The following is a 26,070-nucleotide window of genomic DNA, read 5'->3' on the forward strand; positions in this document are numbered from 1 at the left end:
CCATTGTAAAGTTGCTGCTGTTTCAATCACTAATCTAACCAGTCTGTTAGCATGTACATGCTGCACCAGCAGATCCAGCCTGTGCTTGCAGCCTACATGTGCACAAAGAAAACCTTTTTTGCATTGCAGTTGACAAATTGACCCCATCTCTGACCCTGATGAACCAACCAATATGCGGGTATTAGATCCGGTCTGCAGGATGCCTTCCCTCTGCCGCGTGCCATGAATGTTTGTAAAACAAAGCAGAATGGATCTCTTGTTTACCTCCTACTCACTGCACATACTTGGAATAGCCAAAACAAGAGGCACATGCAAAGAAAGCAATTACTTTGCGCTTTCTTGCAACACATTAGAATGGCAATGCAGTCGCCACTTATTCTGCAAGAAAGTGAGACTAAACGAAAATTTAAATGGAATTTATTGGTATATTTTAAATACACAATAACAAAATTTAGAAAGTCTAAAGCATACCAATACAATTAGTAATTTTTTGTTTGTAAAACTATGTACAAAACGTTCAAGTTGAATAGAAACTGTACAGTCATCTGTCCACAGGGGGGGTCAGGAGGGGAAATGGGTAGGTAGTGAAGGCAAGTGAGGTGAAAAGGCCACTGGTGATACTGAATAAAGAGGTTGTTTGCAACATCAGTGAAGATAACATTTAGGACCATACATCTTCTCTTCATTCATTGTGCTCCATAGATGGTTCCCTGATTCAAACAAACAAACCAGCCAAGTGTGGGACCCCATCTGTGGAAATCATTGACCACATCAATCTCCCATTTTCTGCATAGAAAACTAAAAACAAAAGAAACAGCCAAAATTATCTTTGGAATCCGAAGTAGTTTCAACAGGTTTACTGGGTCATACTTCTTGGGCGTTTCCTTCCAGAGTTCCTAAGCCTTCTTCATCTTGCCCATGTGCGTGGTGCCATTTTCGTGGTGAGCAGAACCATTGCTGGTACCATTGGTGGTTGCATGACTGACACCATTGCTGGTACCGTTCTCATGGTGTTTGCCGTTCGTGTACACAGCTGTACCTTTCTGACACAGCTTAACATCCTGCTTTGGCAACCGTTTACCCTTCACGTAAGCCTGGATCCAGAAGTTGGAGAAGAGCACGAAAAAGAAGGTTCCATACACCCAGATGAGGTGAATGACCACTGGGAACTGATAGTCACAGCTGTTCATGAAGTAATACTGCGTGGCGTGGAGAGAAACCAGGACAAACTGAATCTGTTGGGAGGAAAGCAGCAACACTTAACATCAAGGAATCTGTCGCAGTCTAATTTGAAGGTATCTTGAGGGTAGGGTAAACCTACCAGCTGAATGGCAGTCATGTATTTCTTCCACCACAAGAACTTTTGGAAGCGTGGACCAGCAGCAGCAAGACCGTAGTAGAAATACATGATGACGTGGACGGAGGAATTCACCATGGCGTGAAAAGAACCCATTCCACCTGCAGTAATCAAACACTATTAAAGTTGACATCTATGGCTTCAGTGCTTGGTTTTTTTTGCAAGGTCAGATGTTCTTTAGGTAACAAGTTTTACACAGTGAGGGTTGGTTAATCATTTCATTAGTACTTTACAAGCACAAGGTTCCAGAAGGCCATGAGTACAAGTGAAGGACATCGTAAAAGTTTGCGTTTGATGTTGACATGCAAGATGCAATCACTGTGCTATACCATCCCTGCCTCCATTTGGCAGCTTTAGATTTTGTTAATGCATACTCACCAGGAGCATAGCCAACGCCCCACCACCAGGTCCAGGGCATGAAGGAGTGGTGGAAAATGTGCAGGAAAGTAATCTGGCCGTGTTTTTTCCTCAGCACAAAGAACATCTAAGAGAACGAGGATATTTATTAGTTAAAGTTAAGACCTGTTCAATTTAAAGTTTCAACTTTTGCACCACAGCATCAAGTGAGATGGACTGTACTTACGGTGTCCATCAGCTCAATGATTTTAGAAAACCAGAAGAGCCAAGCTACTCGGACCATCTAGGGCAGAGAAAAGACTTGTGTTAACAAGAATATACAGACAAGGGCAAGGAAACTTTCATTATTTTATGCAAGACATACTCTTAGTGCTTGAGGACTGTTGGAGGTATCAATAGCATCACATCTCCAGGTATATGTTGTGACCCATCCAGACATCATGAACTGAAAACAAAAAAACTATTTACTTGCTGATAAAAACAAGAATCATATTCAGCAAAATGTACATGATCATTTTCACATCCTAAATGTTTGACTTGTCAGATTCTTACTTCATACACAATGAATATAGAGAGTGCCACTAGCACGAAGTTGTAGACTATCATGGCTTCTTTGAGCTGGAAGGGTTTGCGACTGGCCATTATGCGAGGCCCCAGGTACAGTACAAAGAACAGGTAGCACAACAATATCCCAGTCATGGGAATGGGACTCTGCATCAGTGGATAATCCCTCAGCCGTGGATCTAACAAAAAGAGGAAAAGGGATTCAAAACATTAAGAAAAGGGAGATTTAAGATATTTCTTTGTATTATATTGATTAAAACACCTACCAATTCCTGCCAATAGGTAGTTATAGATATCCATGGCATGTGAGCCAAACTCCTGGATCTCCCGAAGCATGCTGGCTATGTTGTATTGTTGTGACCCAATTATCTGCAAAAAACCCAAACAAGCTCAACATTTGCAGCTAAACATGAAACAACCCTTATGACAGAAAAACAACACTTTGAGAAATGCTTTGCAAATGATGTACCCATCTCCATGACTTCTCTGTAGAAAGGGAGAGAAAGAAAACTGGCAGGTCATGTTATAAACAACAAATTTCCATTCAAACAAAAAACAGAACAAAAAGAAAATCCACACACATCTTTCATTTTATGCTTGTGCCCTATTGGTGATCACTTGTGCCTTCAAGGAGGAGCATTTTGGTATACGTTCTGAATCAGCACGACTGAAAAGCAATTACTGGGAGATCCCTCACCAAACAAACACTCCCAGCTAAAACCCAAAGATGCCTTCCACAGCTCAACCCACTCATCAGACATGGCCTGATATTCGAGAGGAGGTGCTAAAAAGAACTGGGAGGGCATCCCTCGTCCCACACTGATGCCGTTTGTGTGCAGCAGTCATGCCACAAGCTAAGACAATACCCACGCTGCTGTCCTAAAATAAACCCAACTGAAATCAATAAGATAAACTGCCTGACCCGTACATGGGTAAAGACTATTAATCCATCATTATGTGGTTACCATATTTATTAGAAGACTGCCTTTAAAAACAGAATGCATCAGCTTTGACTACAAATATGGTGATAAACATTTTCTCCAATGGAAAGTGCCAAGACATGAAGGCAGCACAGAGGAATGCTGCTTTGGTTTTTCAGACCTTAGTACTTTCTGTTGACAAAAGGCTTATCATATCAAGTGAAAACTTGGTGTATTCACAAAGTAGAGGATAAGCAGGGTGCGGTCTGCTCTCCCCACACAGGACCCAGAGGGAGCCATTGTTTGACGTACAATCAATACTCTGAGTTTTCATGGCTCACGGCCCTCCTTGAGCCAATATCATTAAAGACTAATAATTTCAGCCTGTGGAATGAAGGTCAGAGAGCTGAGCTCATACAGGTGTTGCTGAGGAAATTAGACACACTGACACTGCACTGTCAGTTTTGAAAATACATTCTATATCGCAGGATGTCAAACAGGAAATACCCTTTGCAAGGAAGTATTTGAAATTAGATATGGCATGTGGTATTTATTAACATGGATAATTTTTCTGAAACTGAGGCACTGAATACCTCAAGGAGGATCATTTTACATTATAATCACCTTGCAGTACTTTTCAGCAATAAACTAAAACCAGCTAACTGGACACACACATTTCTTTTGTAGATACCACATGCAGTTTGTCCTCTACAGAGTTCAATTCTTAAAAGTGAATGCATCAAACCCACTTTGTGAAGGGCCACTCCTACAGATCAACTTCCTTCCACTGAAACGGCCAAAAACAACAACAACAAAAAGTACTTGTGTTGTGTACCGTCACCAAGTGCCAATTGAGGTGTTGAAAAACAGATATGGCATATCAGAAAACTCTTACACAAAATGCTGTGGTTGTTTTTGAATTGACGATGAGGCACCTCAAATGTCAACATCATGTCTGTAGTGCAGTCTTGTTCTGAGGAAAAACGCTGAACAGTTAAACTGATCAGATCATAATCTGATCAGGTAAGTGGTAATTATAAGAGAGTAAACATGGATTGAGTTGTAACAGTTTGTCATGTCATTACTTAATTTGAGTTGATACTTTTAAAGCCTACATAATTATTAGTTATGTTGGATATGGGTTACATTATGAGTTAACATAGTGTAGGTTTGTGTACACAGAAAACTTAGGTGTGTGGGAGCCAAATGCAGCTTTTGTGGTTTTAATGAAATCATGTTGCAGGCACTGCAACAGTGCACATGTTCGTAGACATCGCTCAAACAAGATTTTGTTTAAAACGATTTACTGCAAGTCATCCAAATCTTCCAGTTTATCTATGAAGCTGTAACATGTGACTTTTTTTTTTTTTAATACTGACCAATAAAGCACAGTGTGCAAGTCAGGAGAACAGTCTTATGATCATGACAACACTAACAAGGAAAAAGGAAATATTTCTCTATAAGACCCAGATGAAAATAGAAGTTCAATGAAAATTGGGGCTGCTTCCATTCCACCTCTGCGACACCAGAAAACCTGCCACTTACCAGCAAAAGACCATGTTACAAGAACCAGTAAAAGTTACCGCACCTCACTGCTTTCACAGCCTTTACTACACCTTGTCAATGAACTCACACACAAGGACACCACTTAACTGCTTCTTATCTTCAATAATTAAAAGGTCATATGCATCATCGTAGAATTTGGACTAGAGGTGTATTGTAAACAAATGTTTGTTGCCATTAGTCTGTGTTCAGCTACATCAGCAACACTCGGAGTAATTCCACAGTAGGACAGGAACTTCCTTATAACTGTGTGAGGGGTCTGCTGCTATTTAGCAATTAGCACTTGACTGCCAGGTTTTCCTGCCCCTTCAGCAGAAATAATTTACACCTCTTAACTATACCAATTCTTTCTTTGCCTGTATACAGTTGATGCAATAGCAAAATGTCCCAGGTTGGGATGAATAAAGTACTTCTATTCTACTATTTTTAACCAAACTAAAATCCTATTCAATACCTACAAAAACAGTGACTTAGTCTACAGGAGCCACCAAACAGTCATTATTATTACAGTATGCTACCTTGACAACAAAGTGGTTGGTTTACATCTACCAGGCAGAGATACAGTGGAAAGGGAGCCATGTCAATGAATCATGGGATGGGGTGGAAAAGGGAGCTCACGAGTTACAAGTTAATGATGAACAAACTGGAGCAGAGAAGAGTCAAGCCAGTAACCCATTGGTTAAAAACCATAAATTATGGTTATAAAGAAAAGGATAGCTTTGACAACAACAGCCTAGAGATCCTTAACACCACAAGAACAGAAACCTCCCCTGAGGAAAGAAGCCAAAAACAACCCTGAGGTGCTCAACATGTGGTCACACTCCACACACAAGTTAGTTCACTTTCTACACAACAACATTGAGTAACTTACCTTGTTGAGACTGGAATTGTCCCTTTAAATCCTCAAAAACCAAAGCTGATTCCTCTTTCAGGGCGCAGCAAAGCCTCTCTGTAAACTGAGGGTGGGCAGACAGGCAGGCAGGCAGGCAGGAGCAGGACAGAACAGAACAGCAGAGGAGGGAGAAAGGGAGAGAAAGAGAGAGAGATGGAGTAAGGGAATGAAAAAGTAAACTGACAAACTGTGACTGGTACAGCAGTCTTCCAAATCCCCACCCTCCCTGACTCACACAGTGGATGAATAACTAGCTCACAGAAAGAGAGGGAGGGAATAAGGCAGAGCCAGAGGGAGAGCTGTGTGTACGTAAGCACTCAAGAGCGGGACTGTGGTGAGAGAGCAAGATGGCCCCTATTTAATGCTGCTGTGAAACACCTTGAAGGAAAATACAAATGGCCACCTTGTGCCAGACGTCCTGACTGCAGCAACACACAGCTCTGACACTCACCCACCCTTTGTTTTCCTAGTCACACCCACACAACTCACTGAAATGCATACAACTCTAGAATTGCCCTGCAAGTTCTCCCTCTGGGGTGGGCTGATAATATTATTCACAGGGAGCAGGCAAGAAATCAGTGGCTACTGTTATCTTGAAGGGGTCCATTGTTATGCCTTAACTGGCCCTCTACCCGGCCAACACCCATAAAGCAAAACTAGCTTGTGTTTTGTGGGACAATCAATGTCATTACTAAAATTTGTTCCATTTTTTGACAGCCAAAGTTATTTTCTTTTAGATCTTCAGTATTTTATTCTATTCTAGTACAGATGACAACTTGTTAAAATTTGAGTGAGGAGGCTTCATAAAGTCATAAAACTTTGGTGTTTACTCAGGGTTGGATAGGGAAGCTAATGGCAGACAAAACGATTGTTGCAAAAGGGAAAGACATGACTTGCACGATAATGCTTAAAATTCTTCTGACTGTGTTGTGTAAGGTTTTACTCTCCCAGATAGGAAATCACTCTGATCTCACTGCCACACCCAGATGTTCTAAACAATACTAACAGTGCTTTGATCTTGGAATATTTTTTTATCTTGCACAAGATGTACAGGTGGTAACATTGAAGCGTCAGTCTCAGTTTTGTTTTTTTAAACCTAAAAATTTGTTGCGTTTCAAACATTTACCATAAAAAGCATTGCAGCGGAAGCCATACTCATGAACATTAGTTATGAGAGGCTGAAGAGTAAAATCTTTGAGCCTCAACTGTTTCTTTATTGCAGGTACTAAATGACACCGGACAGATACTGAACTTGGCTGTTCAAATGAGACACATGAAATCCATGTGTATGTCTAGTCATGTCATGGTCTCTTTAGTGTTGCACTGTATCCGACCAAGCAGGTTTTACCTGTCACTCTGGCCCTTTGGGGGTGGTAGGAGTAGGGGGAGAGGAGGCAGTCCCTCCTCCACATACCGAAACACACCTGACAACAAAATACATCATGCACAGTCACTGAGAGAGCCATTTCAAATATGATAGTCATCTTGTTTCATTAACCCACACCCCTTTTCCACTGAACAAAGTAAGCAATGTGACAAAGTGAAGACGGAAGGATGTGTAGATGTCAATTATGCTGGTTTACAAGAGTGATTACTTAACCATCCTTGCCGATAGGGCTAACATTAGAAATGTGATAATGATCAAAACTGCTCATTCAGCCGGTGCCAGCGTGACTGAAAGGGAATCCATCACATCAAAGAAAACTACATGCCGGTATGCAGTATGTAAGTAAAGCATTCAGATAGTACCCCATTTTAACAAAAATATTTAGTGAATGCTAAGAAAACAATTTAGAACATGCCCATGTTTTAAAATCGTAGAGCATAGCATGAGCCGATGTTGTGGATACACCACATCTGGTAACGCACCACACGTTTGCATTACCAGACAAAAACATCTGCCCATTTTAGACGCATTTCAATTCATACACTGACGAGTCTAGCAAATCAAAACTGTATAATGATCCGCCTTGAAATCTGTAAAGCAATGTATGAACACAGAGTGCTGCAAATCCATTATAGCAGTGAGTGCCACATCTCCCACCAGCATGTCACACTCAGATGTGATGAGTCTAACCTTACTGCCAAGGTCTTGTCGCCATACAAATATCAGGTCAAGTTAAGTAGAGTGAAAACCTTACATTGTTAGATGAGCAAAGGTACTACACAAAGGTTTTTTTTAGGGTAGGCTCCCTACCCTCTAAACCAAGATCGGCAGAAGAGTCTCTGGCTGCCAGTTGGCAGCTTGCCAAGATTAAAAAAACAAAACAAAACAAAACAGCTAAATTACACAAGCCTCATATGGCGAGAAACACTACACACATTCCAGTCAAGGCTGCAGGATGACAAACACAACAGAAAACAAAGGCATTAATAGTATGCTAATCCTGTCCCCTGGGGACAGAGCTGTCACCCAGGTCTTCTCAGTCCAGTTACGTCTGACATAACTTTGTCAAGACAAACTGTAAAACAAGCAGGTTTAATTCCACACTGGTTACAAATCAAGTCTCATCCCAACTCGCGCTGCTACTCTGACACACACACACACAGACTGGATAAACTCATTCACCGAGTGCTGAACAGACATACACAATGATAGATTTGATAAAAACAGGAAAAGTGATAAAGTCTACTTCAGCTCCTCTTTATTTTACAGCAAGCTGTTAGAAATTCTCTACTCCGAAATCCAGGATCATCTAACTGTTTCAGGGTATACATGATGAAAAGCTGTCATATCTATACTTAGAAGTGTTGATAAAAAATGTTTTTTTTATCTTTACTGCATAGAAGTTCAACACAAGTACTTACCTGTGATCATTGGGTATAAAACTTAAAATGTCAGTGTGTTGACTTCATGGATTTAGCAAGCATGTGCCAAAGACAAAGTAACTAAACTTGCATTATAAATATTACACTACTGCAATTCAAAACAAACAAATACCTAAATTATAGTAACACCCCCACCCCCCAGTACAGGAATGTTGCTGAACTTGCTGGTTTAAAGGTATGATAGGAGATTTTGAAAACTCAGTGAGAGTCAGCAAGATTTTGAAAGTAAACACACGCCCCTTTCTCTTGGAGCTTACCCCGAAGCCACACCTCCCAACCAGTCTGTGACTTTGGCCATCATGCACGCACCTCTCTGGTGCGCACTAGGGTGCAAAAAAAGTAATCACGATTAATTGTGGCATTTAGCCGCTAACGATTAATTTGACGATTATATATTCAAATTAAACATTTGCAAACTGATTATTATGCATGTGATTATTAACCCATTGGCTGTATAGAATTGCATACAGTCATCAGCAGTGTTCAGTTTTCAATTGAAATGCTCTATATGGACTGGAGGCTCAGCTTTCATCATGCAAATGTGCAAAGAATGATACTCCATATGCTTCTTAGTTGTTTGAAAGTGTTTTACGGATAAAGGCTGAGCCAAAAGTCCAAATGCATCATTTTATATTAAAAACATTTGAGTTCACTATTAGATCTAATCAGATCTAATCAGATCTACTAATTCCAGCCTGTAACCCTTCTCCTCATGTCCATCACAGTCTGCAAACAACAGATCAGCCAAATAATACCATCTACTGTAACTTTAAGTAAACAATAGCAGGTTAAACTGGTGATTAGTCACCAACCAGCCATGTTTGAAATATGTATTGATAACAGATGCACAATGCACAAACTGCTTCAAAATAATAATGAAGCAAACATTTAAAATAACTTTGTCCTTCAAATGTTCTTATCTTAAGGTCATAAAGGAGTGCATATCAACATTAAAACTAAACAGGACAAATAAGTTCATAAATAAAGTCACATCAGTGATTATTTCAAGTTAAAAAAAATCTATTAGTCTAGTCTTTGCAAATTAACCTGTGACTGGAATATGTCACACAATAGTGCATGTTTTCACTCATACTGTAGATCAGCAGCAGAAAAAACATTACAAACAAACCGGACAATTTCACATTTAAATGTATGTGTGTGCAAATCAACCTGCATTACGTTCTTCCAGCGCATAGTTTGGTCGTAAGGAGCACAATGACTAAACGTATCACGGATTCTCAGCTGAGTGGAATTCTTTCCAATATCTGCTGGAGGAGACTTCGCTGTTGTCTCTTTTAATAACAAACAACCAGTTACTATGGCAACAACCAACGCTCCACGCTGCACTATATACTCCAGCTGTAGCCAGCGTTGTGGCCTCGTCGCGCTTTCTTCGGCTTTCCTCGTACTCCAGCTAATGGTGACAGATGTTGAACCTCTGTTAGGAACGTGCTGCTCCACATCATTTAACTGCACACCGCTGCCTTCCGCCATTATTGTTATTGTGGGCTCACATGTGCGCGCTTGCGGGTGATGGCGAGAGTACGTCGCACACAAAAATGCGTCATCATGACGAGACACTAATCGCCGTAATCGATGAGTAGCAAAAATTAATCGGTGACAGTTTTTCTGACGATTAATTGCACACGATACAATTTTGCACAAGCCTAGTGGCGCAGAGCAGGAAGCGAGTGACAACCAGCCAATACTCCGCGCAGGTGCGCCTCGTAGGATTGGCTGATGTTTTTAGCATTTTATAGCTTCCACAGATGATTAATATTCTTCGTTTTGAAGGGAAACTGCCGAACTAATTGGTTGCCATCAGATCTCCAGATCGACAGTGCACACACACCTTTTTTGGTGTGTGGGTTTTAAAGATGTTTCGCTGCTGAACAACAGCAGCTTAGGCGAACATGTTTGCAGATTTGTTGCTTTGCGATCTCACCATTTTGCTTGTTTACCCAAATATTTACCTGACTGAGGGATAACAACGAGCTGATAACATTCATAAAAGGTGAGCGTGTACGTGCTCGTAGCATAATAGATAATAGGTCTGGCAGACAGTATTGTTTGGAATGTGTGAATTCTGCAGCTAATGGAGAAGCTTTTCTGCTTATCTGCATACACCACGCCCACTTCAAAATTCTGACCAATCGCACAACAGTTCTCAGACACAACCATCAAAAAAAATTCTGCTCAGACAACATGTCGAGAACAAGCTGCGAGATATCCCAAACCAGCGCTCCGATAACAAAGTGACAACATTTTATTCTCTTGAGCGCACAGAGCAAGAACAAGTTTCTCTGTTATCATGGAGTATGTAACAGCCTTTACACCTCCTTCGCTTCATTGTGTTGGGTACATGGGTGTGTGTGTTTAGGTAGCAGTGGGGGAGAGTGTATGTCCCCTACCTGCAACTATTCAGACAAGGCCAAGTGATCAACACTAGTCTCATTCTCTTCACAACCCTCCCTCCCCCTCTAGGTCTTACCCACCTACGACTCATATTTCTGAAACTTTCCACAGACAGTCAACAGGAGGATGTTCTTCAGTTGCAAGGAAGCAAATCAAACTTGAGGTTGCACAGTACTGTTAATAAACTGTATTTGGTTATGCAATTAAAATTTAAAGTTGCCTGCATGCTTATATAGTAGCATTTGAACAAATTAATTGTCTGAGCTTTTGTTCAGACAAGTAACCAAACACCTTACTGTCAGCACATACCCCTACTGAGAGGAAACTGTGCACAAAACGTGTTTTAACTGGAGCAATGAACAAAACATGTTCTAACTGGAGCCATAGTTAGAGCATCTTGCAAGCCTGAGACCAAGCCCACACCAGAAAAAAGTGGTGAAATGTACAGCTAAATTAGGAGAATAAGATATCTGAAAGCCATGGTTATTGGTTTCCTGTTTGAGCTACACTAAACATTTTTAGTATCTTTATCTAAATTAGGCGTTTCCCTTATAGGAGAACATCTTAAAAACAATAAAAACATCAGGTCTGATAGATGGGTTGGGATTATGCAAGAGTTTAACATGAGTGGAATGACACCCTCCATGTCTGTCAAGAAAAACAAACACTACTTTGACAAGAACTTCCACTTGCTCACATGCATGAAACGCTTAAATCTATTGTGAACAGGAGCAGTAACTTTCCAATCTTAATCTTAGACAAGATAGGCAAGACACTATCAGGTCAAATCATTTCTACTTTTCCAATTTTATTTGAGCATGCTTCATCATTTGACCTTTGGTCCAATTTCCCAAATAACTAATGAAATGCAAATACTCAAAGAAATCTTCTTGCCTGGTGGCTATACAGATGTAAAGGCAGATATTACTGTGCTAATTAAAGCTGGTAAACAAATCCTTAAAACCTAATGTAGATACTGAGAACAAATAGTGCTGGTTAATATACACAAGCAGCCTTAAAGGAAGACATTAAAGGATCAAAGACAACACTTACACTGGCTGCATAGACTTTCAACATCCATTATTGCACTCCAAGCCATATTAAGTTAATGTTCCTTCTTTGAGGCTAAATTGATGCATCGAAACACATTAAATTTGCCATTAAAGAATCAAACATCTCCGGTTCCCCGTTTCATTAACTGAAACATGAACTAAGTACATACATGCTTGGCTGAACACACACAGTCCTTGGGTAATCAGTGCCTCAAACTAACTCTTGCAACAACAGAAGCAACTTCTTTCTGAGGGTAAATGCACAAAATATATTGCTGCACTGGCTCATGTGGGTTCAAACTTAATCATGGTAAAACTATGGCCATGCCACAGCAGACGTTAGAATACTATTAGCCAGTGTTAATGGACAATCTTCACACCTTCACCCAGGGAACCTACGTCAGTAAGTGATCCATTAACTGCAATAATATTTGTCCAAATGAAAGGAAATTATCAGGTATGATGGCCTCTTAACCTAAACAAACAATCAATTCAAACCTAGAAAAAGATTTTAAGAGACACTATCAATATATTAGTCATATCCAAGGTAAGGTCAAAGGCTGTCAACATGAGAACACACTTCCTGGTTCAAACAATGTGGAGGACACTGAAGTCACACTACAAAAAGGGGGATGATGAAATATCAGTTATCACTCTGTGCTTCACCGAACTAACTCACTGAGAAGAAACAGTGTTTTGACAAGGATCCCTTAAACAGACTGTCTGGGAATATGTGGTAAGGGAAAATGAATGACTAACATTTTCCTCTACCTTGCACAGCACCACACACACTTACTACAGCTGCTCACTGACCAACAGGAGATGACCATTGTCAACTGTATGAAGGATGGCCGCAGCATAAACACAACCAGCTGAGCCTGGAACACACTTCTAGAGAGAAACCTGGCTCAAGCTTTTGCTGAAACTTTAATTATCAGCTCTGCCATTTCCTTGCTTGCAAGCCCTTCACAGAGGGTGTTGACATTGGAAGCTGTTAACAGCCACACCGCTGCCGTAGTGTTTACACTTCTAGATACAGTACACATGGGCTGGTTGACCTTGAGGCCTTTTGTCTTCAGTGCACAATAGTTAGTAACAGCTAATGTTTGTCAGTCAGTTAGTGATCCATAAGCTACCATGACAGACAATCTTCTGAAACAAAAGAATCAATAAGGATAGTAAAACATGCTCTATTTTCCAATGGAAAGTCATAATCTTTAACTTTCAAGGCTTCTTTGAAGACTGCAATCCAAAAACTAAATATATTGTGTATTACAGACAGCAACTTTATGCCAGTTACACTTCAGAAACGTTGAATAATTATTCAGTGACCCTGATAGTTGTGGTTAAACCTGACCTGCTTCCGTTTCAAGATTACAAAGTGCAAATGACGACTGGTGTTGTACAAAACTACCTATTTATATTTTAACCTCAGCGTCCTTTCTTCACCTTTTGCATAATGGGGTGTGGTCAGATCCGTTTTGTCCTTCTCCTGGATTTCTTATCTTAACTCTGAGAAACTCAGGTAATATTGACTCCCATTAAATGTTTGCTTTTGTCAGGTCAATATAAAAAGTTATAATAATAACTAAATGTCTATATAAAAACATCAGATTCATCATTGTATCTTAATGAACCTGTAACCTCCTGAAGTAACTCTTGTATATTCTCTGCATCCTTGAATCCCTCCAATGTAAAACCATGAAGAGTTCAAGGTGACATCAAGAGAAGGTGGTGAAAACAAGCATCACTGAAAACAAGAAGTGATTGTGCTCTAACTGGATGCGTTTGCACGTTAGACAGCATGAAGCAGCCTGATTCCCCTTTTGACCAACATGTCTGTAACTTCCCATTAGCCTGCCGTTTAAGTATGCACTAACGGTCACATCAGTGTGTTCCCCTTTAGAGCTACACACACATCAACATGACTGTGAGCATCTTCAAAGATCACAACAACACTCACTTACTCTGTGGAGACCTGACAATGACGTCTATCGTCTGCAGCACAGGTGCAAATGTGATAAACATCAACAGTCTAAACAATTACTTTACACAGCTAAGCTAATTGACATGCTAATTGAGAACTGCAGGCACACCGCATCAATACATTCACTGCCCCCGCTATCTACATATAAAGTGATGAAAACCGCTCTAAACTTGACTAAACTATAACTAGTACATGCAGGAGGAAATATATTACAGTTTTTAAGAAATAATTTAACATCCAACCCAAAAGGACTCGATTTAAGCTAATTCGGCGGCACGCGTGCCCCATCCTCCAGCTTAAAAACGGTGACACACAAACGCACCTGAAGACGTCAAGTCAACGTTCAGTGTGTTAAAAAACAACAAAGGTGTAAAGAGATACTCACTTCACTCTAACGGAGTCTGTCGGTGTGTCGGTCTGTCGAAGGCTCGGTGATAAATGTAAGCGTGTCTGAACTTTGCTGCGCTTCCTCTTCCTCTTAAATTTTCCTCCTGACCCAGCCCTTTGATGGAGCTCAGAGAAAAAAGGTGGAGTCACATGAGCCCTCCTGTGAGACGGTCGCTTAATATGGACGTAATCGAACGTCTGTATCAAATGTCAATCATCACTCATTTGTAAATCAGAGAAGTGTGTGACACAAGCTGTTTCTGTTAAGATGTGTAAGTCAAGTGAGGAAGACACTGGATATATGTTTTTATATAAAAGATAAAATATGTCTGTACAACAAATTAATTTAAGTCCCCTCACTGATTATTGTTTTGACTCTTACCTTCCATCAGAATCACTGGTAGACAAAACAGTGACATCATTTTCTCATTCAACAGAAACTGATGCTTACAGAAGATAAGCTTAGCTCGTACTACATGTCTGTCAAACAGCAGCAACATGCTTTAAACACACACACACACACACACACACACACACACACACACATGCTGTAAACCATTCCTCAGGCCAGGTATGTGTCAGTGTATGTAACACATCTGTGGGGGGGGGGGGGGGGCAGTTGTAATACACTGTGTTAGACACCTGCTCTACCTGTTATCATAAATTACCCACCTACAAAGCAACAAACTGACAACTGTCCGCTTTAGTTGCAGGGACATCCTGTATGTATCTCCAGGGGAAACTGAGCTCACAGCGCCTCCTAAAATATCAGTAATCTGTTGTAGGTGTAGTTACAGATAAGATTCATTATGGCACAGCAGTACTACTAATGGTAACTAGGACAAAGGTTAAACTGAACCGAAGTAGTAAAAATATGTGGACACTTTTTTAATTAAAAATTTATGTAATTTAATTTATGTGAAACATTGACTGACAACCAGAGGTCGAAAAAAAAGGCCAGACTGGTTTCACTTCCTGCATGTGTCATATTTCTGGGTGATGATGGAAAAAACTAGAGCATAGGGCAACACAGATATAATTCCATCATACCTGGCCTGCTCAGTCATTCATTCATTGATTTCTAAGGACAGTGTCACTGTGACAGGGAGAAAATGATTTACTTAACTTTACACACACAAAAATAACAAACAGTAATTAAGATTGTTTTTGTTTGTATTTTGTTTTATTTATTGTGCATTTACTCTCAGTGGTGTAGTACATAGTGCCAAACATGAGAAGCATAAAATATCATTCAACCTGTATTTGCCAGTAAAATCCCTACATCAGCAGTAACAGTCACACAGTGTGTCACAGCCTTACAGTGCAAATTATTTTGACATGCGTCACAAGAATATGTTTTGATTATTGCAAAAGAATATCACCTGCTGCTCTGAGGAAGGTGTTTCCTTTACTGATGATAAATGACAGCCTTTAAGTGTTCAGCGTTTGATGTGTCATTAAACAGCATGACAACAGTCATGGCGGCCCCAAGTGGACACACTACATTACTGCAACTCAAGTACATTTCTTTTGAAGATTCTTTTTAATAAATTTTGAATGCAAATCGCAAAATGTAGAATTAAATAAGCACATACATTAATGTGACATATATAAGACAATAATATGTATTACAGCCTCACAAAGTGTCTAAACAGCTTTCTTTTTTGCAGGCTTGGTGCCATTATATAGCAGAAAAACAGTCAGCTTTTTCCCTTTAAAGTCACCTATTCACTTCATAAAAAGGAACTGTCGGGATAGCAGTCACAAGGCAGTGGACCATTTTAGTCAAACATGTTTGTTCAAGATTTCAATGCTGATTCTTGTCAATGTTAGAAAGAGATGCTGTGGTGAGCAGCAGTTTTTCTATTTAAGTGAATGCACAGAGTTCAATATCTTTAAAAGGCCAAGAATTTAAATAATATGTTATTGAAAAGGGCCTTGTGGACCGCCAAACAGCCTGAAATGTTTGTGGGATCATTCCTCTCCCTCTGTCTGTCCTATATGTGGCTCAAGAGAAGGGGTTGTTTTCTCAGGACCTTTACCAGAGGGCTGGGCTTGAGTGGGACAAGTGGGCTGGCTGCTCTGCCTGCAGGATGACAACCAAGAAAAAAAAAGGAGAAGAGGGCGGGCAGAGTCAGGCCTTTTTCAGCCCTTCTTCTCTTTCAATTTATAGGTCCCACAAACACACCCACACAGTAGACAAAGTCAGGATGTGACATCATCCACAGGAAGAGATGCCAAACAAAGTCTTTCTTCTTTTTACTGAGCTGTCCGTGCTGCTGAGTGAAGTTGGAGCTTTTGGATTGTCAAAGTGAGGATTCAGACAAGCTTCAGAGCAGAGCAGAGCAGCTGGAGCTGACCTCCACAAGGAGTTAAAAATCAAGACGTCCCGACGCCTGAATCCTCTCTGAACTTCCCACAAGTTTCCACCACATTCCAGACGCTCCGCTGCAGGATTTCAGCCAGGTAGAGCACAGACAGATTTTATTTTCCATTCTATAATCTCTTCTTTTTGATCTTCTTTGTGTGACTGTGCCCTGCAATGTTCTGTCTATAAATGTCTGTTTTGCATCAGGATGTTTGTTAGTCTGCAGTGTCAGATGCAAACTCAGTTAGTGCATGATCAGACATGCCTCAGTCTGTTAAGACATGCAGAGAAGTGATCAATATTAAAGTCAGTCTTTGCCCTCACTGTGGTGCAAAAGTTGTATGTTTTTCTTTGTAAAATGAGACTCTGGTGCTGTGAGCCTCCTTCAGAAGCCCTTTTGTTATGGACACACTCATGACCACGTATTCATATTTCCCCCCGTGGTGAGTTCTGAACTGTGATCAGACAGACTACGAAAGCTAGTGAAAAGAAAAACGCACCCTTTGTATAAAACCACTGCTGTTTGCATCCCCATTCCCTCAAACTAAGAACAGAGCACACCATCAAAGCCTTAACAGACGTGTGAGGAGCCTGTGGATTGTGTGTTTTAGAAACTGGTTATACTCAGTCACTAAAAGTTCAAAACAAACACCCATATCAGTGTTTGGTCTGTTATGTGAGTACAGATGATCAGGAAGAGACAGAAACTTCTGCAAATATGAGTCAGAGGATCTACAAAAAAACAACAACCACAGGAAATGGTGAGTTCTAATGTTGAAAATGGGACACATGTGGACATAGTGTTGCAACCACTGCCACTGTCCCCATTTCTGATAAACAACTTATTTACATAGCTTAATCTATGAGTTTCAGTGAGGTCTGTAAAATTATCTATTTGTTGTTTCATGTCCATTTCATAGAGAAGGAACAGTCAGAGGGCTGCCCATGAGTGAATGTCACTGAGGACATTTCTCTCTGTGTGTTCAGTTTAATCTGCAGTGACTCACAGCATGACATTGATTTTCTCAATTAAGCCTGCCTCTAGTGGCCCGACTTTAGCTACAGCTGAGAAACTGTTGCTATTTTTATTGATGGTTACTATACTCACAGTCCTGTGATCAGGTCACAGAGGCACATTTTGAGGGTTTCTATTCATAGTGCTGTTAGAAAACATTTAAATCAAGTAAATGAGCAGTACTTAGGACTGTATGTCATTTTAACTTTATGGCCAATGCTTTTTAAACATCACAAGTGGAATGAGATGTCTGTTGTTTTTCTGCTTCACAGAGACCAACTGAAAACAGGACCTCCCCACAATCTTTACATGACAGACGCTGACCCCCTATGACCTGATCTCAGAGCTGAAGCCAGCCTCGCTCCCCTCTCTCAGGAAGGTCACACTTTATCAGACTCAAACCTAATTATTATTCTGGAGAGCTTATTTTCCCCCTATCTCTGGGGAAACAACTCAGTCAATGGCGTTGTGTCTCGGACAAGTGTTCAGCAAAGACAAAACATTCAGGCCCAGGAAGCGGTTCGAGCCTGGCACGCAGCGCTTTGAACTCTACAAGAAGGCCCAGGCCTCACTCAAGTCCGGCCTGGACTTGAGAAAAGTGGTTCAGCTACCAGAGGGGGAGAACCTCAATGACTGGATTGCTGTTCATGTGGTGGATTTCTTCAACAGGATCAACCTGATCTATGGCACAGTGAGCGAGTACTGTACCGAGCGCACCTGTCCCATCATGTCTGGGGGACTGAGGTACGAGTACAGATGGCAGGACGGCGATGACTACAAGAAACCCACAAAGCTGCCTGCACTCAAATACATGAACCTGTTGATGGACTGGATCGAATCACTCATCAACAATGAGGACATCTTCCCCACCAGAGTAGGTGTGTGTGTGAGGCCTCTGCAAATGAAGCCGGCAGACTCTTATTATTAAGTGTGTAACTCAATACCCGATCCTCATGCTGCATTAAAAGCTGCAGTGTCAGTCTGGAGTGAGGTGCTGTTCTCCTTCATTAAGCTCTAAGATTAAGTTCACGCAGAGGTTAATGAGCTGTTCAGGATGACATTTAGAGGAGGCTGGCATGGTGGCAGTGTTGCACTGAGGTGAAATAACTCCACAGAAATTATTAGTGGGTTTAACAGATGAATGAATACTAAGTGTGCTCTAGTGAGATGAAAACTGACCTTCCCACATGTGTGAATGGGTTTTGTAGACCTTTGTTAGATATATGAATATTTTTTTAACTTAATCTTCTATGTCAGGTTTAAATAGATTGCCTCTATCTGTAAATAGCTGGAATGCCCCCTAAACCACAAGAGGTGCTCTGCTGCACCTATTGTGTGAGGGATACTATTTCACCAAGGTCTTTGCTACTTAAATATTGTTTTAATACATTATTTAATAGGTTCAGTGGATGATTACCTTTTCTTTTTTATGTCCATTTTATATCAACTCAGTAACTGAAAGATGTAAACTTTAAAGATTAACTTGCTTTGTCGATTATATTGTTTCGAATATAGCACAACATCAAATATAGGACATATGTAAATGTAATGAAAGAGTTGTTGCGATGGACATCTCTTCATTTCTTTTTCTGCTTTTTCCTTTTTTTTAATTCTAGGTGTACCTTTTCCTAAGAACTTCCAGCAGGTGTGCAAAAAGATCCTGAGCCGTCTCTTCAGAGTGTTCGTGCATGTTTACATCCATCACTTCGACAGCATCTGCAGCATGGGTGCAGAAGCACACATCAATACCTGCTACAAGCACTACTACTACTTCATCACAGAGTTCAACCTCATTGATCACTCTGAACTGGAGCCCCTGGTGAGAAGACTTTATGCAATGCAAAGAAAATAGACACACTTCTCAGCACAGAGGACACATTGACCTCACTGTCTTTAATTTTCCCTATAAAGTTAGAATTTTCCACACGACCCAAGAAATGGAATTAGTGCCCACTTCAGTTTTCCGGCATGAAAGAACCATGGAAAAAATGCTTGGGTTGAAGCATCAGACCTCATAAGATAATGTGCTGACTTGTGTGCAGTCATGTAATGAGAATGAGTGCACATAGTTTTTATTATTTTTGCAACAAAGGGACCTCTATCACACATGAGCAGGTGGAGAACGGTCTCTTAAGTGTCAATAAAAGGATTCAGTTATCATCATTACGAGGCCTGGGCTGTTTAATTCCTCCTCTAAAGTGAAATTGGTACAACACATTTATATCAGCTCATGGTAGAAAACATAAATCTTATAAACAGACTCTGTTTTATTGTCCCAGCTTCAGCACCCGAGGCAATTTCTTTTGATGTTGTTTTCAGAAGAACAACAGCTTTTTTTCTCACATAGAGAAATAATGTTCTTAGGTAAAAGGTGACTTTGCTTAATCATTCAACTCCTTCAACAGTATTCACAATACAGATATCAATGCTTTAACATGTTCTTTGTTTTCTTTTTCTGCAGAGGGAGATGACGGAGAAGATATGCAATTAAATAAAACAACATGGACAAAGGTGTTTACATTATGATGTTATCTGAGCCCTGCAATGAGAAAGAAAAAACTGCTTCCAAACACTCAAGACAAAGAACACTTTACATGTTTTATAAGTATACCTGGGAAAGTCACGCACCTCTTCCTGTGGTGGAAGTGTACCTTTGTGGACCTAACTATCATTATGGTGCAGTGACACCATCATTACAGTTCTTTATGTTGATTTGTTGACACCACCTGAACCTTTTTTTTCTCTCCTCTTGTGCATGTACATTTGTTTGTTTGCCTTTAAAAGTGTTATTGTGATGAATGAGAGTGTGTTTTTGTATGTGTTTGCATTACGTATGTTTTAGTTGAATCATGTCGTAAGGGCATAAAAATACATTTCATTTTAGACCCTGCACCAGCTGATGTGGAAAGAAGTGTGTGAAATACTGACAGATTCCAGCAGACGTAGATTTGATGAAGTGAGACAAAATAAAGACTAAAATAATAACAATGACATATTGTAGGTATGAACTTTCGTTCAGTGCTGACCTGTCAAACCTTCAAGTGAATGTGTGTGTTGAAATAAAGGCCATCATCATGCAGAAAAAATCCCCACTACGTTGAGTGAGGCGTGGCGGCCAGACAGGCCCAGTGACGTAGAGCCGCTGGCCTGACGCTGCACCAATGAGAAGCGGAGGAATGCAGAGGAAGGCGGAGCGTGCGTCTGTTTATGTGTTTTCCCGCCTCGTGCGTCACTGGCTATCTGTCTGGTGGATCTCATCTAGCAATGGGAGCTTGCATCAGCTGCCGGAGGCTCTGACAAGAGGGATTTATCTGATGTGGAGTAAAGGTTAGACATCTCTATTGCATTTGTCGTATTTTCATATTTGTGCTTTATGACCGGTCTCTTACACTTATTCGCAAATAGGTGTTGTTAATCAGAACAGCGAGGAACTAAGGGTTCTTGCTAGCCAGCTAGCTCAGGCTAGCGACACCAACATTAGGCTAGCTCGGTTTGCAAAGGCGGTCGCTAACGTTAGCTTGTCTACTGGTTTGCTCATCTCTTGTTCCTACCTGTAAATCTGATAATAACTGTTCAGCTCTGTTTAGCTACCGTCCTGGCTGTCAGTACACACTTTGCTAACGTTTGGTACCTGCTGAGGTTATTCTGTCGCTCTGAGCTGGCACGAAATCAACCAGATGTTGTCTATAAATACTACCCTTTTATCTGTGTGTGTTAAACTGCCCTGTACGTGAACGAAACAAAATGTGACACTAGAAGGAAAGTGAAAAGTGGGAAGCTGTTATAGAAAAAGCAACACCTCAAGTTATACCTCAGAAAGATCGATCTCCACAGCTTGAATTCTTTTACTTGTACCTACTTGTTATTATGTATGTGCATGTCTCTGCGGCTGGTTCCTGACTCAGACTAAAAAAGTGTATTTGTGATTTGTGCTGTCAGTTGGCCGATATGGTGAGGCACAGCGTAATGACGGATTTACAAGCCTTCCAGCACTCGCTCCAGGTATGATCATCTGCTTTGTTATTACTGGTGATTTCAAAACTCACTCTTCCATTCCTAAAATGTGTTAGATAAGATCTTGCTGCTAGATAGTAGTTTACAGATACGCTATCAAAGCTATCTGCACCGAAACATGGAGGTGTCGTCACCTTACGTGAGTCATGTACTATAGCTGGTTGTGTAAATGCTTCTGGTAATGTCCAGGGTGAGATAAGGCCTGTCAGGTTGTTTCCTGTATTCTCATCAGGCCACTGTCTTGGCAGGTTGCCATAGGGGAAAATAATAAGCTAAGGTTGTAATAGTAGTAATATAGTAGTATAATACCAGTAAGTCGTGTTTCACAGAACAAGGCTGTTTAAGGAAGTTCCAAAGTACATTACATTACATATTACTGTAATTGTTCCTTGAAATTTTATTTTCAGAACGGTACCACTGTTAACTTTTCTAGATTTTGACAGTCAAACTGTGGAAAATTTGCAGTTTGTCTCGTGCTTTCTCAACTGTACCACCACCTGATCTCTCTGACCACTCTCGCACCTCCCACCCCTCTCCCACTCACGTTCTCTGTTACAGGGTAACTCCCTGGCTCTGGGCCAAGTAGGTCAAAACTGTGGGGCAATTCAGGAGAACGGCATTAACACAGAGCAAAGGCACCACCTTTCGCAAGGCCCAGCAGGTAATACTGTTGCAATGTTTGTGACAGCTCTTGAGCTACATAAACATGTGGTGTATAACATATTCCTCTTCTGTGCTGCTATAGAGATCGAGAAAAGCCAGCCAGTGAACATCCCAGATGCAGCTAAAAGAAAGAAGAAGAAAAGAACCCGAGCCACAGACAGCTCCACAGGCACTTTTGATGGTAATGAAGCTAAAATGAATGAGAACATTATAAGTGTGGTGTTATTTGAATTTACTTCTTGGTACCTAATCCAGTTTTTTTTGTATCATCATATGTTCTTCAGACCTCTACAAGCTGACTGATGAGGTACTCGGTCAAGGGGCATATGCAAAAGTTCAAGGGTGCATAAGCCTGCAGAATGGACAAGAGTTTGCTGTGAAGGTGAATAAGAATAATAAATTATGCTAAATTAAGCTTAAATTATGCAGGTGAACATGCATGCACACCTTTTACAGCAGCCCATGTGAACAGTTGTAATAAAATTATTGTATGGTTGAAAAAAAATGTCTGAAATCAGGAACTCTATGCAACTAACCATGGGGTTTTTTTCCCTCAGATCATAGAAAAAAGTGCAGGGCACAGCCGCAGCAGAGTCTTTCGAGAAGTGGAGACTCTCTACCAGTGTCAAGGAAACAAGTAGGTGAATCATTAACCAAGTTAGAACTGACACAGGAGCCAACAGTTACTAAACACCTCACAATATTTCTGTCTAGAAACATTTTGGAATTGATCCAGTTCTTTGAAGATAACTCCTGCTTTTATTTAGTATTTGAAAAGCTGCGTGGAGGTCAGTATGAATGAATAACAAATGGCAACTACATGCACAGACCTTTATAGACACACAAAGATTTCTACAAGCGATTTTTTTAACCCTCTCTCCCTTCAGGCTCCATTCTTACACACATTCAGAACAGGAAGCACTTTGATGAACTAGAGGCCAGTAAGGTAGTCAGGGACATTGCTCAAGCTCTTGACTTCCTACACACAAAAGGTATGTTGATATGCAAGCTAATATTCTACTTAAACTCAAAGAAGATTACTGTGATTTTTTTTGTCATTGTGATGTCATTTTGTACAGGCATTGCCCATAGGGATCTGAAGCTAGAGAACATACTCTGTGAATACACTGATCAGGTAAGAGGTGTTTAAAGCTTGAAAGACATCTCTCTAAAGGTATAAAAATGTATAATACTTTATATCTGTTCCAACTTTCTAATCAGGTGTCACCAGTGAAAATCTGTGACTTTGATCTGGGAAGTGGAGTGAAGCTCAGTAGTGCCTGCACACCTATAACGACTCCAGAGCTCACCACACCGGTAACTGGAATTTCCCATTGAGTACATTGCACACAGAACTAATCTAGAGTAACACAGACTTGACTCCTCTGTCTTTTAATTTTTCACCCGCATAGTGTGGCTCAGCAGAGTACATGGCTCCAGAAGTAGTAGAGGTGTTCACTGATGAGGCATCCTTCTATGACAAGCGCTGTGACTTGTGGAGCCTTGGGGTCATCCTCTACATTCTACTGAGTGGCAGCCCCCCATTCACGGGCAACTGTGGCACTAACTGTGGTTGGGACAGGGGAGAAACATGCAGGACGTGCCAGGTATGTTTAACCAGTCAGCATTTGCATTCACTTGCTGTCCATCTTGGTTATTTGTCTCAAGAACTAATACAGCTTGTACCTTTTTCTCCTAAAACAAAACGCAGATGTTAGGGGACTTATCCAACTATGGAAAACTGATAATAACAACTTGATGACTATAATTAAAATTAGACTTATTATTTTTCTTACTGTCACACTGGGATTTGTAAAATTAGGATTGACAGTTTTAAATGTCGCAGCTGTTCTTTAATTAAAACTTAAAAAACTAACAGCAGATGAGAGGAGGTTATGCAAGGTGATATAAATATACATGTTGCAATGATGTGGTCTTTGTATGGTGGGTTATTAAAACCAAAGTAAATTGGCTATAAATAATGCCCCATCACTATATACTGAGACTAAATTGCACAGCAGTAACATGTTATCTACTTTGAGAGTGAAAGCATGCACACCTTGTGGCGTTCTGACTTCTGTATGTATCTGATCTATGTATGTGTAACTCTGTGTCACTGTAGTTACATTACAAAGACTGTGACAGCTGAGCAGTTTTACAGGATGCTGTCTCATCTTCTCTCTGCAGAGTCACCTATTTGATAGCATCCAGCAGGGCAAGTATGAATTTCCAGACAAGGACTGGGCTCACATCACAGAGAGGGCCAAGGATCTTATATCCAAGCTGCTGGTCCGGGACTCCACTCTGCGCCTCAGTGCTGCTCAGGTCCTCAAGCACCCATGGGTGCAGGGGGTGGGTATCATTACATCTCTGTACAAAGAACTGTCTTTATTAATTTTGGTAGTTTTTTTGATTATACATTGTGAATAAATAATTCTCCTTGGGTTGTTTTACAGAATGCTCCTGAGAGAGGTCTTCCAACTCCTCATGTTCTACAGAGGTTTGTCTTACAGCTGGAAAAATTACTTTGAATTTATTTATTAAGGTTAGAAGATATTATATACAGAAATGGAAAATGAAAAGTAAAGTTAAATAAGAGACTTTACTATTAGTATTTCTTGAAGCAGAGCTTTTATATAGTAGATTTATTTATGAGCAATTTTCATAATAATTTATTATGTTTTTAGGCATTTTTAGATTCTAACAAAAATAGCTATCAATAGAAGTATCGAATTGGAAATCAAGTAATTTGCAATCATCACAGATATATCAATATTTCTCAGGTTTTCTGCTAATGAGTACATGCAGTAAACAGTGGGAGGTAGGAGTGTGTAGATGTGTTTCTCATGTCATCTCTTGCCTCCGTTCTTGTAGGAACAGCAGCACCAAAGACCTGACTCAGTTTGCAGCCGAAGCCATTGCTTTTAACAGGCAACTATCTCAGCATGACGAGCAACAGGGGGATGTTGGAACCATTGTCTGCTCCATGAGGCTTTCTCCTCCTTCCAACTCCAGACTGGCCCGCAGACGAGCACAGTCCAATGCTCACCGTACCACAGACCTTCCTCCCGCTTTTGATGACCTTGCAGCCTGAGGGACCAGTGCAACATCCCTCATCATGTTGTCATCCTTTCAGCCTCTGCCTGCTCCTTGTGTGTTTGGTTTTTTTGTTTTTAAAGGGAGCCTTGTAGGTTTAGCCACTCACTAACATAAGCGACTGTTTCCTGGTGTTAAAGCTCTTCTCCATGGCCAGTAATCTTTTCTTATCAACTAGTCAGTGTGAGCACCAGGGTGACAGTTAACCTTCGGCTACTACCTCCTAATTGAAAACAGTTGATACTCTAGAGATTTGAGCAGGAGTTGTTTTAAACTGCCTGACTTTAGACAAGGACTGTTTCATCTGAGAAGAGCTTTGGCTTTTAAACAGTTTTTACAGAGTTTCTGTGGCTTATTTATGGCTGAAAAGAACAGAAAACACTCAATGCCAGCAATTTATATTGAAGTACATATCAGCATTACAGAGGTCCAGAACAGCTATGCAGCTGCTGCTGTACTCAAACAATTTCTTGGTAGATTTTACTTTTCTTATCGTCCAGCTGTGAATATTTTATTTTAAAGCTCTTCAGGTCAAGGGATTTTTAAGCATGTATGTGATTTAAATAATAAAAAAACACTTGAAATGGGATT

General features: G+C 40.5%; 3 protein-coding genes across 11 annotated transcripts; 2 read left to right on the plus strand and 1 right to left on the minus strand.

The window, feature by feature from the left end:
* Positions 1-400: 400 nt before the first annotated feature.
* Positions 401-14,454, minus strand: elovl1b (ELOVL fatty acid elongase 1b). Of its 7 annotated transcripts, none has more exons than XM_028404874.1 (10): positions 14,322-14,446; positions 5,633-5,717; positions 4,094-4,171; positions 2,545-2,647; positions 2,267-2,457; positions 2,079-2,159; positions 1,941-1,997; positions 1,736-1,841; positions 1,322-1,458; positions 401-1,235 (listed from the first exon to the last, which is right to left on the minus strand). In XM_028404874.1, the coding sequence occupies exons 4-10, from the start codon at positions 2,612-2,614 to the stop codon at positions 897-899; spliced, it is 981 nt and encodes a 326-aa protein (XP_028260675.1). In that variant the 5' UTR covers positions 2,615-2,647; positions 4,094-4,171; positions 5,633-5,717; positions 14,322-14,446; the 3' UTR covers positions 401-896. The 7 variants fall into 7 exon arrangements, with proteins under 7 accessions (XP_028260675.1, XP_028260673.1, XP_028260676.1 ...); XM_028404872.1 differs by lacking the exon at positions 4,094-4,171 and adding an exon at positions 7,002-7,077 and having other exon boundaries at positions 14,322-14,409; XM_028404875.1 differs by lacking the exons at positions 4,094-4,171; positions 5,633-5,717 and having other exon boundaries at positions 401-798; positions 871-1,235; positions 14,322-14,454.
* A 2,022-nt stretch (positions 14,455-16,476) lies between these two features.
* On the plus strand, positions 16,477-20,686 carry mob3c (MOB kinase activator 3C). Of its 2 annotated transcripts, XM_028403732.1 has the most exons (4): positions 16,477-16,789; positions 17,979-18,584; positions 19,323-19,525; positions 20,168-20,686. In XM_028403732.1, the coding sequence occupies exons 2-4, from the start codon at positions 18,167-18,169 to the stop codon at positions 20,195-20,197; spliced, it is 651 nt and encodes a 216-aa protein (XP_028259533.1). In that variant the 5' UTR covers positions 16,477-16,789; positions 17,979-18,166; the 3' UTR covers positions 20,198-20,686. The 2 variants fall into 2 exon arrangements, with proteins under 2 accessions (XP_028259533.1, XP_028259534.1); XM_028403733.1 differs by lacking the exon at positions 20,168-20,686 and having other exon boundaries at positions 17,979-18,580; positions 19,323-19,519.
* A 234-nt stretch (positions 20,687-20,920) lies between these two features.
* Positions 20,921-26,068, plus strand: mknk1 (MAPK interacting serine/threonine kinase 1). Of its 2 annotated transcripts, XM_028404349.1 has the most exons (14): positions 20,923-21,033; positions 21,646-21,708; positions 22,279-22,381; positions 22,466-22,564; positions 22,668-22,765; positions 22,941-23,020; positions 23,098-23,171; positions 23,271-23,375; positions 23,463-23,518; positions 23,605-23,700; positions 23,796-23,990; positions 24,571-24,735; positions 24,840-24,883; positions 25,258-26,068. In XM_028404349.1, exons 2-14 carry the CDS (start codon positions 21,655-21,657, stop codon positions 25,475-25,477), a joined length of 1,389 nt encoding a protein of 462 aa, XP_028260150.1. In that variant the 5' UTR covers positions 20,923-21,033; positions 21,646-21,654; the 3' UTR covers positions 25,478-26,068. The 2 variants fall into 2 exon arrangements, with proteins under 2 accessions (XP_028260149.1, XP_028260150.1); XM_028404348.1 differs by having other exon boundaries at positions 20,921-21,033; positions 23,271-23,518.
* The last annotated feature ends 2 nt before the right edge of the window (positions 26,069-26,070 follow it).

This window comes from Parambassis ranga, chromosome 4, assembly GCF_900634625.1.
Source record: "Parambassis ranga chromosome 4, fParRan2.1, whole genome shotgun sequence".
Taxonomy (NCBI): Eukaryota; Metazoa; Chordata; class Actinopteri; family Ambassidae; genus Parambassis; species Parambassis ranga.